Source organism: Podarcis filfolensis (assembly GCF_964270895.1).
Source record: "Podarcis filfolensis genome assembly, chromosome: 13".
NCBI classification, from domain to species: Eukaryota; Metazoa; Chordata; class Lepidosauria; order Squamata; family Lacertidae; genus Podarcis; species Podarcis filfolensis.
In genome coordinates, this window is record NC_139615.1 from 21,772,648 (window position 1) to 21,792,776 (window position 20,129).

General features: G+C 39.6%; 2 protein-coding genes across 4 annotated transcripts in view; both read right to left on the reverse strand.

The window, feature by feature from the left end:
* Window positions 1-7,822, reverse strand: part of LOC310746579 (vomeronasal type-2 receptor 26-like) — a 239,622-nt gene extending 231,800 nt beyond the window's left edge. For 2 of the 3 annotated variants that reach the window (XR_014540756.1, XM_083580474.1), the window contains exon 1: window positions 7,707-7,822. Coding sequence is in view for 1 of the 3 variants with exons in the window: in XM_083580474.1 (XP_083436600.1) it covers window positions 7,707-7,741 (35 nt within the window). In the remaining 2 variants the exon portion in view is untranslated. Of the gene's footprint in view, window positions 1-3,687; window positions 3,735-7,706 lie in introns of those variants that run through there. The other variant, XM_083580475.1, reaches the window with a different exon arrangement.
* A 4,008-nt stretch (window positions 7,823-11,830) lies between these two features.
* LOC310747378 (vomeronasal type-2 receptor 26-like) lies at window positions 11,831-17,113 on the reverse strand (the record flags this gene model as incomplete). Its single annotated transcript, XM_083581741.1, has 4 exons — window positions 11,831-12,031; window positions 13,998-14,873; window positions 16,516-16,807; window positions 16,965-17,113. The coding sequence occupies 4 exons, from the start codon at window positions 17,111-17,113 to the stop codon at window positions 11,831-11,833; spliced, it is 1,518 nt and encodes a 505-aa protein (XP_083437867.1).
* Window positions 17,114-20,129: the final 3,016 nt, after the last annotated feature.

Here is a 20,129-nt window from a genome sequence, read left to right on the forward strand (position 1 = left end):
TAAATAAACTTTGAATTTCTTCCAATCTTCCTCCACCGACTCTTCTCCCTGGTCTCGGATTCTGCCAGTCATTTCCGCCAGTTCCATATAGTCCATCACCTTCATCTGCCATTTTTCCAGCGTGGGTAAATCTTGTATCTTCCAGTACTTTGCAATAAGTATTCTTGCTGCTGTTGTAGCATACATAAAGTTCTGTCCTTCTTTAGCACCAATTGGCCGACCATGCCCAGGAGAAAGGCCTCTGGTTTCTTAAGAAAGGTATATTTAAATACCTTTTTCATTTCGTTATAGATCATCTCCCAGAAAGCCTTGATCCTTGGGCATTTCCACCAAAGGTGAAAGAATGTACCTTCAGTCTCTTTACATTTCCAACATTTATTATCGGGCAAGTGATAAATTTTCGCAAGCTTGACTGGTGTCATGTACCACCTGTATATCATCTTCATTATATTCTCTCTTAGGGCATTACATGCCATGAACTTCATACCTGTGGTCCATAACTGTTCCCAGTCAGCCATCATAATGTTGTGTCCAACATCTTGTGCCCATTTAATCATAACAGATTTCACCGTTTCATCCTGAGTGTTCCATTTCAACAGCAAGTTATACATTCTTGACAAATTCTTAGTTTTGGGGTCTAACAGTTCTGTTTCCAATTTTGATTTTTCCACCTGGAAGCCAATTTTTTTATCCAAATTATATGCCTCCATTATTTGATAATAGTGAAGCCAATCTCACACTCTATTTTTTAATTTTTCAAAAGTCTGCAGTTTTAATCTGTCTCCCTCTTGTTCCAAAATTTCCCAATATTTCAGCCATTTGGCCTCCATATTGAGCTTTTTCTGAGCCTTCGCTTCCATTGGTGACAGCCACCTTGGGGTTTTATTTTCAAGCAAATCCTTATATCTTACCCAAACATTAAACAGTGCTTTTCTGACAATATGGTTTTTAAACGCTTTATGTGCTTTGACCTTATCATACCACAAATATGCATGCCACCCAAAAACATTGTTAAAACCTTCTAAATCCAACACATCAGTGTTCTCAAGAAGCATCCATTCTCTCAGCCAGCAAAAAGCGGCTGATTCATAATAAAGTTTTAAGTCTGGCAGGGCAAATCCACCTCTTTCCTTAGCGTCGGTTAATATCTTAAATTTTATTCGAGGTTTCTTGCCCTGCCAGACAAATCTAGAGATATCTCTCTGCCACTTCTTGAAACACTCCATTTTATCTAATATTTGCAATGTTTGGAACAAAAACAACATCCTTGGCAATACATTCATCTTTATCGCAGCAATTCGGCCTAGCAATGATAACTTCAGGTTTGACCATATTTCTAGATCCTTTTTCACTTCCATCCAACATTTTTCATAGTTATCCTTAAACAGATTCACATTCTTGGCAGTCATATTAACCCCTAGGTATTTCACTTTCTTAACCAGTGTTAACCCTGTCTCCTTCTGAAACCTTTCTCTCTCCATCACTGTTAGATTTTTCTCTAAGACTTTAGTTTTCATCTTATTCAACATAAATCCCGCTACTTGTCCGAATTCTTGAATCAATTCCAGTACTCTTTTGGTACTAGATTCTGGCTCTTGTAGTGTCAATACCAAATCATCAGCAAATGCTTTCAGTTTGTACTCTTTAGCTCCAACTTGTATACCTTTAACTGTTTGGTCCCTTCTAATCATGTTTAGAAGAACCTCCAGGACCGATATAAAGAGCAATGGAGAGATTGGGCAACCTTGTCGTGTTCCTTTCTCTATCTTAAATTCTTCCGTCACCACATTATTCACAATTAATTTAGCCTTTTGTTCTGAATAAATTGCACCTATACCATTTTCAAAACCTTGACTAACCCCCATCCCCTGTAAATTTTTCTTCATAAAACTCCAAGAAATGTTGTCAAAAGCTTTCTCCGCGTCCACAAATATCAAGACTGCTTTGGTATTAATATTCACTTGTAACTTTTCTAAAATGTTAATTATGTTACTCGTGCTATCAGACAAGTGTCTACCAGGGAGAAAGCCAGCTTGGTCTTTATGAATTTCTTCTACTAATACCTTTTTTAGTCTCTTAGCCAAAATGTCTGCAAAGATTTTATAGTCCACATTAAGCAAAGATATGGGGCGGTAATTCTTAAGCTATGTCTTCTCAGACACTGTTTTCGGTATAAATGTAATATAAGCTTCCTTCCACGACTCTGGTGCCTTTTCCCCTTCAAATATTCTATTACCCACTTCCATTAAAGGCTGTATTATCCATTCTTTCAAGGTAGTGCTTAAACATTTATTGCTCTGAACCACAGATCTTAAGATTCCAAAGGGAAAGCATTAACAAATCCAAAATCATATTAGTTGTATATAAACTGAAGAATATGCCAATATGCATGCAAGAAGGTACACAAGATTGTATTCTCAGTCAGTTTTGATAAGAAACTACAATGTTCTTATACATTTTCTAAGGATTAAACTCAACTGCCCCCAAACACACACACACACACACACACACACACACACAGAGAGAGAGAGAGAGAAACACAAACCATTGTTCAGCCCCTATGGAAGATTTGTAATGCCACATAGGAATCCTGGCTTCTCATGAAACCAGAGTGGGGTAGGGAAACAAAGCTGAGGGTAGGTTGCACAACCAGCAGTGGCCCTGGCAAGGCAGCAAGAAGGGAGCAAACCTGCAAGGGGGAAAGCGGTGGTTCAGACACTGGTAGAAGATTCAATAAAGCAGGGTTGGGAGGAACTGTGAGGAAAATTGTCAAAGACATAGGTTTGAGTACTATGGAATATATGGGAGGTCCACATTAGTTATCTCTCACACACGAAGCTGCTGAGGAATGAAAGTCTGAGTGCAATGAGAAAGGAACACAGAATAACTATCTGGTGATTTTAAAAGAAAGCAGAGGTTTCAGTAGACTGAACAGGGTTCAACATGCGAGGGGGGGGGAGTGGCAGTTAAAAACAAATATGAGGGCAGTGACAAGGCAGCTTGGAATAGTTCTGTTGCGTTAGCTTTTCAGTCTTAGCTTCTGTGTTCTACTCATATCTGCTATTTCTCCTGGCTAAGAGTGGTTGGTTTGATTTATTTATTTATTAAAAATCCCTCGGTGTCCCCCCCCCCCACATTTTGTTTTAAAACTACCACTTTTTTTCTCAGCCTCACTTCACCTCCATTTACTCAAAATTCTTTAGCTGAGAAAAGCAGCCTCTCCTCCCCTCACACACAAACCTGGTTTTGAAGACGAAGGTGAGAATCAGTGCAAGATAGAAGTGGCTTCAGAAATGCAACTGGAAAGGGGAAATGAGAAGGGGAAACCCTGTGTGTTAATATGGAGGAGATAGCCGGGGTTTGTTGAGTAGATCAAGCAGGTGCAAAGCCTTACTTCTTGATATATGTGTATAACATACCCAGAATTCATTAAGGACATTTTTAAACCACTGTTTTCAAGGAGTAATAGTTATGACCTGGCCTGAAGTACGCAGAGAAAACATACTCCTTACATAAGTTTTAGTTCTTCCAGAAACGCGTTTGTGGGATGTACCCTGAATGATAGTTCATCAGATAAGTAGCCATACTGAGTAACCATAAATCCAATCGTTAGGTCCCCTGACTGATAATATTGATGTGGGAAGTGGGGGGAATCAACCATGGTATGCATAACAGCATGTGACTCACAGTCAGTCTGAGGGAGTCGCGGAAACAAGAGAAGCAGAGGCGAAAGAAACAACCCCATCATCTTGAGCCACATATTCATGCAGAATGCCCAGCATCAATCCAAAATAAACGTCCAGCCTGTTCAGTGGCTCTGGACCCTTTCTGATGAAGGCAATCTCACACAGATCAGTCTGACACCTGTCACCCTGCCTCTACACCACCCAGCATCCCAGCACTGAGTATTCAATATCTACTTTCAGAGTTTGTTAATTATTGTGATCAGAGAAAATCCACATGGGATTTGGCAATATGCATGAGGACAACTAATAATTTGTGATAATCAAAGTTTTCAAAGATGTCTCCTCAGTGTATTGCATTGTGCAAAACATTACTTGTGGCTGAACAATAGAATAAAGTATTCTTATTTTTAATTTAACTTAATAGATAAGCCTATCTGATTGTTATGACAGCTGGATAGTTTTAGGATACTGACCATAACTTATGTTTTACTGGAGTTTCTGGATTACTCTGCATTCTAGGGCAATATTCCACTCTATTTCAAGGACTGTTATTGCAATTTTATGATAGCATAACCCAACTTTGAGGTCATTTGAGTGGATGAATTATTAGCTAAAGAGCAAAGAACATAAGAACAGTCGGCTGGATAGCAGGCACATGTAATCAACGGCACATGTAATCCAGCATCCTGTTCTGACAGTAGCCAACCACATGCCTGGAAGAAACAAGCAAGTAGGATTCAATTGGAAGTGCACTCTCCCTTTCTGTAGCTTCCAGCAACTGATATTTAGAATCATTACTCACTCTGCCCTTGAATGCAGAGCATAGCTATTTTGATTAGCAGCCATTGATAGTCTTATCCTCCAAAAATTGTCCAATTCTCTTTTAAAGGCATCCAAATTTGTGTTCATTGCTGTCTCCTAAGGTTGTATGTTCCAAAGTTCTAGATCGTTAATCTAGAGTTAGATAATTTATGTTAAAAAGCACAGATCCCAATACTCATCCTTGGGGGACACCATTTTTTTACTTCTGTCTATTTGGTGAACTCTCAATTTATTCCTACTATTTGCTCGCTGTAACTTAAGCAATTTGTAATCCACAAGAGGACCATTCTTCTTATTCCTTGAAGTGTCCTTGACTTCTTTACACAGCAGTTAATTCAGAGAACTGCCCATATTCATAAGATAATATAAAATTAGCCTGCTGGGTCAGGCCAATGGCCCTTCTAGTCCAGCATCCTGTCCCCACAGTGGCCTACCAGATGCCTGAAGGAAACTCACAAGTGGAACTCAAGCAGAAGAGCAGGCCCCAGCCCAGCCCACACCCTGCATGGTTTCAAGCAACAGAAGGCAGTGATAGCCAGTAACTTGAATGGCTCTAAAAGTGGATTAAACAACTTCATGGAGAATTAGGTGATCAAAATGGCCACTCGTCATGTCTATACACAGCCTCCAAGGTTGGAGGCAGTAAGGCTTCTCCAAACCAATTGCTGAAAAATGCAGGATGGATGAAAGCTCTGGATAAGAGGAGACTGAGAGGAGATATGATAGCCATCCTTCAATATCTAAAGAGCTGTCACACAGAAGATGGAACAAGCTTGTTTTCTCCTACTCTGGAGGGTAGGACAAAAATCAATGGCTTCAAGTTAAAAGAAAGGAGATTGCGACTAAGCATTACGAAGAACTTTCTGATGGTAAGAGATGTTTGACAGTGGGACAGACTGTGGTAACTGTGGATGTGCTGCTCAAGAAAGCCACATTGAACCCAAATTTCTGTAAAATCTATCAGCCAGTCACTAATACACTATTCCTAGTTGTGATGCATTCCAATGCCCCCTAAGCGTGGTGTGGTGGATCCAGTAGTACTAATCTAAATCCACCTCTGAAGTCACACTCCAATAGCAATGGATCTCTTTGAACAGCAAAATCAGAGATACAGCTGAAATTACTATTAAAGAACATTTTAAAATCAATCAATATAAATAAATAAATGTCATTTAAAATGTGGCCCATATAATTGAATGGATATGAGCATTATGCAGTATAGAAAGAAATAGAAAGAAATGAACTTGAAGAGAAGATACAAAAAATAATAATACAGCTGGATTGGAAAGTATGTTTTGTTTTTTTAAAATAAATTTTTATTGATTTTCCAACATATATTAAAACACAATACAACTGACAACACATAAACAAACAAACATATAAACACGTATAATTTCATAACCTCTTTTTCTTAAACCTTATTTCAACGACTTCCCCATACCTCCCTTTTCTGCATCCCTGTTTTAAACTTTTCCAGAAACCCCTAATTTCAGTTACTTATAATTCACTTTCTTTAATCCTTTTTCTCTTACCCAATTATTTGTCACTGCAATTCTGTTTTACATTACCCATGACATTTTAGCACTCATTAATTTTACAACAGTTCTTAAGATAAACTTTAAATTTCTTCCAATCTTCTTCCACCGTCTCTTTCCCTTGGTCGCAGATTCTGCCAGTCATCTCAGCCAGTCCCATATAGTCTATCACCTTCGTCTGCCACTCTTCCAGCGTGGGTAGTTCTTGTGTCTTCCAATACTTTGCTAAAAGAACTCTTGCTGCTGTTGTAGCATACATAAAGAACGTCCTATCTTTCCTTGGCACCAATTGGCCCACCATGCCCAGGAGAAAGGCCTCTGGTTTCTTATGAAAGGTACACTTAAGTACCTTCTTAATTTCATTATAGATCATTTCCCAGAAGACCTTGATCCTTGGGCACGTCCACCAAAGGTGGTAGAAAGTACCTTCAGTTTCATTACATTTCCAGCATTTATTATTGGGCGTATAATAGATTTTTGCAAGCTTGACTGGGGTCATGTACCACCTATAAATCATTTTCATAATGTTCTCTCTTAAGGCATTACATGCCGTAAACTTTATACCGGTAGTCCATAACTGTTCCCAGTCAGCAAACATAATGTCATGACCAATGTCTTGTGCCCATTTAATCATAGCTGATTTAACCATCTCATCCTGTGTATTCCATTTCAACAGCAAGTTATACATTCTTGACAAATTCTTAGTATTGGGTTCCAACAATTCTGTTTCTAATTTTGATCTCTCCACCTGGAAGCCAATTTTCCTGTCCTGTTTGAAAACTTCATTTATCTGGTAATAATGAAGCCAGTCTCTTACTTTAGACTTCAATTTCTCATAGCTCTGTAATTTCACTTTTCCCTCCTCTTGTTCTATAATTTCCCAGTATTTTGGCCATTTAGATTCCATATTAAGTTTTTTCACTTCTTTAGCTTCCATTGGTGACAACCACCTAGGGGTTTTGTTTTCCAACAAATCTTTATACCGAATCCAAACATTATATAGTGCTTTCCTAACAATATGGTTTTTGAAACCTTGGTGAATTTTAACCTTGTCATACCATATATATGCATGCCAGCCAAACCTATTATTGAACCCTTCCAAATCCAAAATGTCTGTGTTTTCAAGAAGCAGCCAGTTTTTCAGCCAGCAAAAAGCCGCTGATTCATAATACAATTTTAAGTCCGGCAGGGCAAACCCCCCTCTTTCTTTTGCATCAGTTAGTATCTTAAATTTTATTCTGGGCTTTTTGCCCTGCCAGACAAATCTAGATATGTCTTTCTGCCACCTCTTGAAACAATCCATTTTATCCACAATCTGCAATGTTTGAAACAAAAACAACATTCTCGGCAAAACATTCATCTTAATAACAGCAATTCGGCCTAACAAGGAAAGTCTCAAATTTGACCATATTTCTAAATCTTTCTTAACTTCTGTCCAACATTTCTCATAATTGTCTTTAAATAAGTTCACATTCTTAGATGTCAAATTAATCCCCAGGTATTTCACTTTCTTTGCTACCATTAAACCAGTTTCACTATGAAACTTCTCTCTTTCAGCAACTGTTAGATTTTTATCCAGTACTTTCGTTTTCTGTTTATTCAACTTGGATTGGAAAGTATGGAAAGACTGAGAGGAGGGAGAAAAAAGTAAGGGATAAATTACCTGAAATAATAGGATAGCTCAGTCAGGTAGAGCATGAGACTCTTTATCTCAGGGTCATGGGTTTGAGCCTCATGTTGGGCAAAAGATTCCTACATTGCAGGGGTTCCATGTGGTCCCTTCCAGCTCTAAAACACTATGATTCTTTGACGTGACAAAGCGACATGTGGAAGATAGCATGATGAGGAGAAACGAAAAACAACAACATGCCAAACCAAGCCAAACCAAAATAACAAGCAAATATAAAGTGTAATACATAGAAGAAAGACTATATACATCTAGGGAGTCCTAGGCTCATTGCCTGTAACTGATTACCGCTTCTTCAATGTTAGTTATGAGTAGGGAAATCTTTGAATTCTTGGTTCACTTTGATTGATAAATAAATAAGACAAAAATATCAAAAGTAAATATTAGCCTAAGACAAGAAATAGTGCTTAAGCATGTTTTGTTACAAGGTTTAGATCTTAACAGTTGAGTAGCAAAGCATTCGTAAGTCCAAAATTTGATCAGTGACATTTAAGCTGAATAGCCAGCAAGTATAAGGCAAATTGTTTTTGATGGTAGGAAGCTGTTTTTATGAGAACGTACTAGGCTTTTATACAGTTTCCTAAGATTATAGCATTATATCATACTGTTCTTCATGCCTTCCTAATAATTAAATTTGCACAAGTTACTCAAAGGTAATTATGAATTATATCTTAAGGGCATGTTTCTCTTAGATGTAAAAAGAAAGTTAGCATGAAGGTGTCAGAGAAGGTAAAAGAACAAAGGAAGTACAGAATGTTGGCAGTTTTGATTTCAGCAATGCTGTTTTTCTTGTGTTTTCCCTCTGAAGTTAGCTTATGGTGGTTTCTTATTAAGCTGGTTGTGAAAAAGCTATCATCCCTTTAAGAAGCTGTTAGCTCCGTATGTAGGCAGAACATCCCATTGATAAGCTTAAAAGAGATTCTGGCTGATGGGGTGTGGGTCTTCTGCAATGCAATTGCCATGTCTAAATAAACAAAGCCTTGGATAGACCTTTACTCTAATCAGAGGATGAAAACGTGTGTTTCTTCCACCAAAGCAGTATGTGCATCTGAAAATCTACATCAAGGAGTTTATACTAAAGGGAACCTGACCCTCAGATAAAAATATATCATACTCTTTCATTCAATGGGCAAAGGAACGATATGGTGGCAATAAAATTAAATCACAGGTGGAAAGATAGAATTGTGTGTGAAAAATGATGATGATGTTGATGGTGATGATAACAATAGCGATAATTTAATTCAGAATTTTTATTGCAACTTCAGATTATAACAGAAAATTCATGGTAGATCTGGGGAATTTGTTATTTATGATAATAACTATGTGAAAATTTGAATTTCTCCTTGGAAATACAGTATTATCGTACATGAAGAAACACAAAACGTAAGCATGCCTATAAATCAACTTCCCCCCCATATTACTTCTAAACACAAATACAACTTAGCATCACTGTTAATGCCCCCAACAGTAATTCTTACTTTATGTTTATGAAACTAGCACTTCAATATACCTAGTACTGGATTTTTTTTCAAATGGGAGGAAATGACTCGTTGCTGTATTATATTAACATATTGTCCAGTAAACTTCTCATGACCATAAATAATTGATATTGCTCTTATTGGCCTTTTAATGCTTCATCACTTTTTCACCTCCTGCTGTATAGCCTAGAGGAGAACTTCTTCAAAAATTACTGCTCCCCGCATAAAAACGGGGGTGCCCTTTGCGTAGACGTGTGCAGCCCCTGGATCTGGAGTGGCTCCATCAGCATAGGCTTGGCTTCGCCTTCCCTCAGGTGGGACACCTGGAGATCTCTGCCTACCTCAGTCAGTTGTCCAATCCCGGCTGCGGGAGCATTGCAAAGGAGACCAGGCCAGGTAGGGGAGGGACTACCTGCCCACACAATAGACGGAGGAATCCTCACTTGGCTCCAGAGCTTCTTCGGGAAGGACGTCGCTGGACTTCCTTGCTCCAAAGGTAGGCCTGGGGCCTTTGGCCTCCCCCCCCCCCCGTGACAGGGCTCCCAAAGGATGGCGGGGGGTAATAGATCCCAGAATACCCCCTTTAAACGGGGGGCCCTTTCCCTGGCGGGCCTGGCTGCCCCGGGGTGTTGGGTGGTGGCACAGGGGCCCTCTGGCTGCCCCCCCGTGCCTGCGGGGCGTGTTGGCCGTGGGGGGAAGTGACGCTGCACGAGGCCTAACCCCTTCCCCCACCAGGCCTGGCGGCCCCGGGGTGCGGCAGGTGGTGTCGGGGGGGGGGTCCCCGGGTCACTCCCCAGGGCCTCGTAGAACTTCTTCAAAAATGCTGACTTAGCATTTTGCACAAATTACAGACAATCATTTGCAACAGACAATGGCTAATGAATTGAGTCAGATTCATAGCCAATGGCAATTAACCACTATTTTAAACTGTAATTCACAGTTTGTACACAACAAGATGTGTAAATCTGTTACATTTTTATCCTGATATTTTTTACAAAAGCACTCAATGGAGAAGACTTGAAAAGTTGAAAAAGTTAGTACATATATTTGGTTTGAAAAAATGGCTCAATTTAATATCTTTGTATGCATAAATCTCCAAACAATTAATTTCCTAGATATTCCTCCTTATTAGCTGGTCCTTTGTGTTCAAGGACGGCCTCAAGATAATTATATAGCATTTGGGGGCAAAGATGCAACCTAGTAACCCAGCACTAGAGGACAAAATGGAGAAGATCTCCACAGCCACCATGTGTTTTCCTTTTGTGCTTAAATAAGAAGGAACAAAAGACAACCAAACACTGCAAAAGACCAACATGCTGAAAGTGATGAACTTGGCTTCATTGAAACTATCTGGCAACTTTCTGGCCTGAAAAGCCACAATGAAGCTGACAGAGGCCAGAAATCCTAAGTACCCCAGAACACAATAAAACAGAGTCACAGACCCTTCATTGCATTCCAGTATGATTTCTTCAGTCAGAGAATGCATATCAAAATGTGGAAATGGAGGAGCAGTACATAACCAAACAGCACATATAATGGCTTGAATAGTGGAGCAGCCAAGAAGAACAGAACTGGCCAATCTTTTCCCCACCCATTTTCTCATCCTGGATCCTGGCTTGGTGGCCATGAAAGCCAAAACCACAGTAATGGTTTTTGCTAAAATGCAGGAGACAGCCACTGAGAATATGATGCCAAACGCTGTTTGTCTTAAATAGCAGGTCACTATGTTAGGTCGGCCAATGAATAGCAAGGAGCACAGGAAGCAAAGCAGTAGAGAGATGAGAAGAGAGTAGGTGATCTCCCGATTGTTGGCTTTGACGATAGGGGTGTCCTTGTTCTTAATGAAAATCCCCAGCACTGCAGCTGTGATTAGAGAAGAAAACAAAATAAAGAAGGCTAAAGTAGTCCCCAAGAGCTCCGTGAAAGAGAGAAAGTTAAGGGTCTTAGGAAGGCAGTTATCTTTGTTCTTGTTTGAGAATTGACCTTCTGGGCATTGGAAACAGTTGTCCATATCTGAAAATGGGACAAAATTTGTATCAATCGCTTAATAATCAAACTCAGCATAGAACTGTCTGATTAAATAAGAGTAAATGGGAATACTTTCTGAAAGTTTCTTCCTCTACACTGGTGCCATTGCTCTTTTGGTCTCAGAATATCCAGCTGGGATTAAGCAAGCTAGATCATTTCAGCATTCATCTTTCACACACACACACACACGCACACACACACAGACAAACACTCTACCAGAGTAGACATTTCTTGTTGTATTTTCATTTATATAAAAACATTTTGATATTTCTTAGGTAAAACAATAACAAGACTCTGCAAAAATACATGTGGGAGGTGTATACATTGAGAAATCAATGTACAACTACACTGATGGTGTGAATCACTATGGATGAAGCAGAAATCTCTATCTTCCAGAGATCTCAACTACACCCATGATATGAATGTTCTGTATCAAAATGTACATCAAAAACACATGCATCATTCGACTTGAAATAAGAGAAAAGCATGGCAATGGTAATGAAATTTGGCAGTATACCAAGCACATTATCTGGACTTGACAGAAAATGTTATGGATCTATGTCAGAACTAGACAACTGTCATCCCCGTTCTGTTTTAGGGAACTAGATTGAAAGCAGAAAAATGGGATTCAATGCGCAATCCATCATTTAGGTCACTATGTCTTCTACCATTCTGGTCTGAAATCTTTCCATCCGGACATGGAGTGCAATCATAACAACAAAATGGCTCCCCCTCCTTCTTTTTTCTGCTGTAGCCTGGATGACAGTGATCATTACATCTGGCAAGTGGCACCACCTATCCATTAAAAATGAAGAGAAATAAATTGATGTACCTTTACAAACAGACACACACACACACACACACACACACACACACAAAATGCTGCTGTTGAGAACATTGGGTCCCATGGCAATGCAGGACCAATGAATAGAACAGAGGAAGGATACAGGACACTAGAAACAACCAGCTCACATTTTTGATATCAAATTCTGTTCCTAATTATGTTTGGTTGTGTCTAGGAAAACTCCTAACATAGAACTAAGAATGGCCAGGATATCGCACCAGGACTTTATTATACAAAAAAATCTGCTCACTGGGAAAATGACCCTTGGAAGTTGATGCCTTGTTCATTTTTTTTCATTTTGTCAAGATAATACAGTAGGGCAGCAGTTTTACATTTACCTTCTCTTGCACTGACTTACATTTATTTATTACAATGCTTTAAAATTTGGATTGGCCTTTATACTTTTTAAATAATGAGGTGTTAATATATATGGGCAATATATAACTGAATTAATAAGAGAGAAAGTCCCCCATATATGTTACTGAGAATAATAATATATCAGTGTAAGAAGAATTATCAAGGCTCATTGTTGGAACTCTTCCCATTTAGCACTTACTCTTATATTTTCCATGTACATATCAATAAGTAGACAGATAGATTGACTCTCCTATAAATGGAATCACCTGGCATGGTTCTTTATTGTGCCTCTTACTAATTTAAGTTTTATCTTATTTCTATATTTGGATCCCACCTGGTTAAATATTCTGTGCCATGTGATAGCCTCTTCATTCACTGTGAATTTCTGATCCGGTAAAGCCTGTGGATCTATCCCTCCTACTTTCACTCGTAAAAACGATTTGTTTGGGAAAAGTACCCAGTTTACAATATCAAATCCAGATATTAATTCACTATTCTCATCAAATGACACTCTGTCACCAGCACTGTTGTTAAAGGAGATACTTCGCAAGAAAGAGTGAAGCTGGAATGAAAAAAAAAGTGCAGGCCAAAAATTTTAAAAAGAGGGACATTTGGCAAGGCAAGATAGTGAGTGCCATAGCCGCACTGAACTCCTAGGGACCACCAGAACCAACCAAGCTGCTTGTCTGATCCCCACACCACCTTCACCATCACAGCAATGAAAAGGGAGCCCAGGGTGCCCAAAATGACAAGTGAAGAGGCAGCGCAGAGCCTCACACACCCATACCCTGACAATCTTGATCCCACCAGGACCAAGAGAGCCCCAATGAAATTCCTGGACTGGAGGCCTCCAACTTACTGCTGCTGCCATCACCAACACCACTGCCAAGTGAGAATGGCAGGAGGGGACCGAGAAAGTCAGGGAGGCTGTGAGGGAATGTGCAGCCTAGCCCAGGCCTGACACCAAGCCAATATCCTTGATAAGTGGTGCAAAAGAGCAGACTGGGGCCCAGTGAGGAACCACATTCTGGGGACCACACTGGGGAAAGACAAATGCGGCATGGGCCATCCCCTGCCAGCGGAGATGTGCAGACAGGCACAACCCCCCCCCATATTTTATTTTAATTTTTAATTTTAATTTCATTTATTATCAATATTTTCAAAACCCTTTGAAGAAGTGTAATGGCGGTGCCCATGTAGGAGACCTGTTATATACACAAGCCCCTATTTATTTAATTAATCTCATTAAAGAATTTATATGTTTACAATACAATAAAAAACAATGGGAAAATGGCATAGGCTATGAAATTAATCCCACTCAGTAAACTAGAATGTGGTCTAAACCTCCCTTATCAGTGAAAAGAAAGAACTCACTATGAAACTCACTTACAGATGGTACCCAACACCACAGAAACTGTTCACCTTTTGTATTATTAATAAAAAATTACAAGGAGAAAAGAAGTCACGTGAGTGGGCAAAGTATTCAAGGAACACAGGACATTGTTAGCAGATATGTGCATACAGCTTTCAAAGAAATTAACTTTGGATGAGAAACACTACCTGCCAAGGTTGTACTTTTACTGGACTCACTCTACCTCTGTTTGGCATGGCTCTGTGTTTCTGCCTGGCTGAGTACATCTTATGTAAACTATGTCCTATGGCATGAACTGCATTGTAGATGGTGTAGCTTTGGCCAGTCATACTCATCTCAAAGAGTGTCCCAGGGAGGCTCTCCAAATTCTCTTCACCACTACAGGCATTATTATTATTTTCCATGCCATCCATAGAATCAGAATACAAGCAGCTGAATGCCTTCTCCCAGAAGAGCAAAATAAACCCATCTTCATTTTTTGATTTAGGACGAACAGTCTGTAGGAATTTTCTGAACCCCGGCACTTCATTTAAGTGTATTGCAAAAGTGAAGGCACCATCAAAGACTTGCATATCCATATCCATCTCCATCTGTATTGTGTCTGCTGAGAAATCCCATTGGGCTGTCATGATCCACACTTTACCTATAGCTAATGGTAGAATAGACTCCTGTGCTGCATATGCATATATTTTAATTAACAAGAAAGAGATAGTAATAGTTTCTGCATTTACAACTAACACTTGAACACTGGCATTCGATAGATAAATAGCTTCGTCTAAGATGGAATCAAAGGAAGTATGTGTATCTGCCGCTTGAGAGGTGGCTGGAATTTTTCCCTTGAGGGCTATACAGATTCCATGTTTCAAAAGCATTGGAATCAAGGTCTGGAAAAACTTGTCTCCATTATCATCGTCCATTGTGAGGATTCCAACCCATGTCCATTGAAAATGCAGAAGAAGCTGAGCTATCCCTTCATACTGATATTCTTCATTGGGCACCATCCGGTAGAATGAAGGGAGATGGGTTTTAACATCAGTCACTGGAGCAATTACACAATAAGCAATCTAAGTAAAAAGACATGCAAATTTCAGTAAAATGTCAGGAAAGTCTTTTTTTCAAGAGTTCATTGGGTGAGTGGGGGGTGACATAAGATACTCCTGAAAAGTCATAATGGAGAAAACAAATGTCTTCAAACTATATAGCAGAGACTTGCCACTGACCATCATTCGATACGATATGATAATCTTTATTGTCATTGTCCCTTACAGAACAATGAAATTGAAAAAATCTACATCAGACATTCAAAAACCAACAAGCCTCCTATCCCAGCTATCCCAGCTATTACCAAGTTGTAATTTGCTGCTTGTACCATTTGCGTCTCGAGGCCCCAAGACCCATACCCAAAATAAATACACATGGACACTTATATTAGTTTAAGTTTTGGGGCAAAGTTTTGGCCACAACTTTATTGAAATACAATCACGTGAGCGGTATGGGCTTAGGCATTGACTCCCCACTATAACTGATTCCACCTCTCAGGGTGATCATCCAATGGGGTAAACCAAACGAGGGAGCTAGGTCGATGAGGACCAATCTAAACTCACCCCAAGGTTTCTGTGGTCCGGGCATGGCCCAAGCCCCTCAAGTGGACTTCGGACGAGATCCAGGATGCCCAGATTCCTTGAACGGAATACACAGTTTCTGGAGGGGCAGGTGATGGCCGCACCTCCCCTCCCCACAATCCAACTGAGCCAATGCCTAACCGCCACCTTACAAGTTGTGACAATTTGCCAAGGGGTAGGCGAAAACCAAATGTCTAAAGCCAATCTGCCAAATGGAAAAATTCCTATCCAGCCCCTGTTCCAAAACAGGCGACCCAAACCAAAGTAAGGCCAAGCAACTGTACCTAAACTAGGGAGGGTGGGCGGGCGTTCAACAGTGCAAAGCAAATGCCCCTCCTTGCGTCACACTGCCGTTTTTAAAGCCCCTGGGATCACACCACTCACTGGCTGTCAGCTAAAATCGCCTGGTGTGATCCCAGGGGCATGGCCAGGACCTCTTACTCCCCCCCTATTTTAACCCTATCAGGTGAGCTCTTGGGTCCCACACACAACCAGGACCCTCTGTTATGAGGATCCCATTTCTTTGGTTGCTAGTATTTTATTGTATATTTTATTTAAATTGACAAGGAACACTTCATTTATTTGATCATTTAGTCAGTTGCTAGGTTTCTTATTCTATCTTTGACTACCCATTCTATGCCAGAGACACTGGAATGAGGTGTCACAATTGCCAATGGGAGATGCTCTGGCCCAGCTGCAAAACATACCCTTGAGTGGTGGCAATTCCATTTGTAGTTGTTTTGGGGAGGGAGGGAGGGTTACCACTTGTGCCTTCCTATAAAGAATGGGATTAATTGTTCGCTTTTCCTCTTGCATGAATAGGGGGCCAATTACACAGTTGTGTTAACTACACATTCATTGTTTGCAGACTGACACTTTCTTTCCAAAAAGAACAAAAGAGAAACTGAAAAGGCCAATAGTAGAAAGGTAAATATTATACAACAACAACAACAACAACAACAACAACAACAACAACAACAACAACAACAATAATAATAATAATAATAATAGGTATTATTTATATCCCGCCTATCTGGCTGGGTTTCCATGTGGGAAAGCTGCATAGCCAATCCAAATATTTTACCTGTGGAATCTTGTAGATGCCTAAAAGAGTAGCCATGTAAAGGGAGATTTCAGAGTCGAGTCCTCCAATGACGGCCATCAGATTCTTCTGCTTATTGCATTTGAAGTTGGGGACTACAGTTTTATGACTGGAAAGAAGTTTCAGGGTGTTCTGATGAGTCATCCTTGCATTTGTATAACTGTCATAAATGTGGAAGCCAAGGCTGACATTTGGTAGAAGTTCAGGGTTCTCATTTATCTCCTTGGCAGCAAATGCCAAGGACAAGATATGCTGGTAGTTTTTTGTCCTTGAACTGAAGAAAGAGTTAATTAAGGCAGATATATAGCCTTACTTCTTGATATATGTGTATAGCATACCCAGAATTCATTAAGGACATTTTTAAACCACTTTTTTCAAGGAGTAATAGTTATGACCTGGCCTGAAGTACGCAGAGAAAACATACTCCTTACATAAGTTTTAGTTCTTCCAGAAACGCGTTTGTGGGATGTACCCTGAATGATAGTTCATCAGATAAGTAGCCATACTGAGTAACCATAAATCCAATCGTTAGGTCCCCTGACTGATAATATTGATGTGGGAAGTGGGGGGAATCAACCATGGTATGCATAACAGCATGTGACTCACAGTCAGTCTGAGGGAGTCGCGGAAACAAGAGAAGCAGAGGCGAAAGAAACAACCCCGTCATCTTGAGCCACATATTCATGCAGAATGCCCAGCATCAATCCAAAATAAACGTCCAGCCTGTTCAGTGGCTCTGGACCCTTTCTGATGAAGGCAATCGGACACAGATCAGTCCGACAGCTGTCACCCTGCCTCTACACCACCCAGCATCCCAGCACTGAGTATTCAATATCTACTTTTAGAGTTTCAGAGACTGTGGTAACTGTGAATGTGCTGCTGAAGAAAGCCACATTGAACCCAACTTTCTGTAAAATCTATCAGCCAGTCACCAATACACTATTTCTAGTTGTGATGCATTCCAATGCCCCATAAGCTTGGTGTGGTGGATCCAGTAGTACTAACCTAAATCCACCTCTGAAGTCACACTCCAATAGCAAGGGATCTTTTTGAACAGCAAAATCAGAGATACAGCTGAAATTACTATTAAAGAACATTTTTAAATCAATCAATATAAATAAATAAATGTCATTTAAAATGTGGCCCATATAATTGAATGGATATGAGCATTATGCTGTATGTTTCTTTGGTTGAGAAAAATAATGGGGAGAACTCTTGGGTGTTTTATGGAATAAAATAGAGATAGAAAGAAATGAACTAAAGGGAAGATACAAAAAGTAATAATACATCTGGATTGGAAAGTATGGAAAGACTGAGAGGAGGGAGAAAAAAGTAAGTGATAAATTACCTGAAATAATAGGATAGCTCAGTCAGGTAGAGCATGAGACTCTTTATCTCAGGGTCATGGGTTTGAGCCTCATGTTGGGCAAAAGTTTCCTACATTGCAGGGGTTCCACGTGGTCCCTTCCAGCTCTAAAATACTATGATTCTATGATGTGACAAAGTGGCATGTGGAATATAGAATCAGCATGATGAGGAGAAACAAAAAACAACAACATGCCAAACCAAGTCAAACCAAAATAATAAGCAAATATAAAGTGCAATACATAGAAGAAAGACTATATACATCTAGGGAGTCCTAGGCTCATTGCCTGTAACTGATTACCACTTCTTCAATGTTAGTTATGAGTAGGGAAATCTTTGAATTCTTGGTTCACTTTGATTGATACATAAATAAGACATAAATATCAAAAGTAAATATTAGCCTAGAACAAGAAATAGTGCTTAAGCATGTTTTGTTACAAAGTTTAGATCTGAACAGTTGAGTAGCAAAGCATTCATAAGTCCAAAGTTTGATCAGTGATATTTAAGCTGAATAGCCAGCAAGTATAAGGCAAATTGTTTTTGATGGTAGGAAGCTGTTTTTATTAGAACATACTAGGCTTTTATACAGTTTCCTAAGATTATAGCATTATATCATACTGTTCTTCATGCATTCCTAAGAATTAAATTTGTACAAGTTACTCAAAGGTAATTATGAATTTGCTTTGGACCTACATATGTGTTTACAACAGGGAGAAGGAACCTATGGTTCTCTAGATGTGGATGGGCTCAAACTCCCATCAGCTCCAGACAGTTTGTCAATCATCAGGGACTATGGGAATTGTAGTCTGGAGGGCCACAAATTCCCCATCCCTAGTCTACAACCACTACAATACGATACGATATGATACGATACAATATCTTTATTGTCATTGTCCCATATAGAACAATGAAATTGAAAATCTATGTAAGACATTCAAAAACCCCTAAAAACTCTGAAACCCCATTTTAAAATACAATATACTATAGAGACTCCTTATGCTGCGTTTAGAACCAGAATTGCAGTTGCGTAGAAACTGTTTCTCAGGTGGCTAGTCCTGGTCTTTATAACCCTATACCTTCTTCCAGAAGGCAGAAGCTGAAAGAGATTATTTCCAGGGTGCGTACTATCCTGCGCTATATCTGTAGCTTTCTTATGGCACCTGACAGCATAGATTTGATCTAAGGTGGGAAGAGTGCACCCAATTATTCTCTCTGCATTCTTTACAACCCTGGACAGCATTGTTTTTTCCCTGGCCGTGCAGCTCCCAAACCACACACACAGACCATAAGTTAATACACTCTCCACAGTACAATGGTAAAATGCCATCAACAGGTCCTTTGAGAGATTGTATTTCCAGAGGATTCTCAGAAAATATAACCACTGCTGTGCTCTCTTCATCAGGTCTTTGCTGTTTTCTCCCCAGGTTAGGTCATCTCTCAACTCCATTCCCAGAAATCAAAACACCAAGACCTGTTCCACGCACTTCCCCTCAATAATAAATGGCTGAATATTCAATTTACATTTCCTAAAGGCCACAATAATCTCTTTTGTTTTCTTTAAGTTAAGGAGTAAGTTGTTTTTCCTGCACCACTCCCCCAACTGCTCAATTTCCTTCCTATAGGCCGCCTCCCCCTCTCCAGCTGTGATTAAACCAACCACCATTGTATCATCTGCATTCCCTTCCATTACCTTTTCCTTAGTACTTATGATCTGACACAACACATGCAGAGGGAAAAAGCATCCTTACGCAAATTCTTTCAGTTCATCTAGAAATTTTGTTGTGGGGTGTTCACTAAATGATATTTCTCCAAATATGCAGCCATACTGAGTAACAATTGCTCCAATGATTAGCTCACCTATCTCATAATATTGATATGGGAGCTGGAAACTATCTACCACAGCGCACATAACAGCATGTAGCTCACACTCAGTTTGAGGTACATGCAGTAACAATATGAGAAGAGGCAAAAGAAATACCACAATCATTGTGAGATACTTCGTTATACAGAATGCCTAGGTTCAATCTGTTATACACCACAAACCTTTTCAAAGGCTATAAAAAATTTGATAAAGGGAAACTCACAGACACTTAATATTATCTTTCAGAGTGTTAATTATTGTGCTTGTGATTTCACAAAAATCCATGTGGGAATTGGCAAGATGAATGATGACATTTAGCAATTTGTGATAATGAAAGTGTTCAAAGTTATCACCCACAAGTATTGCACTT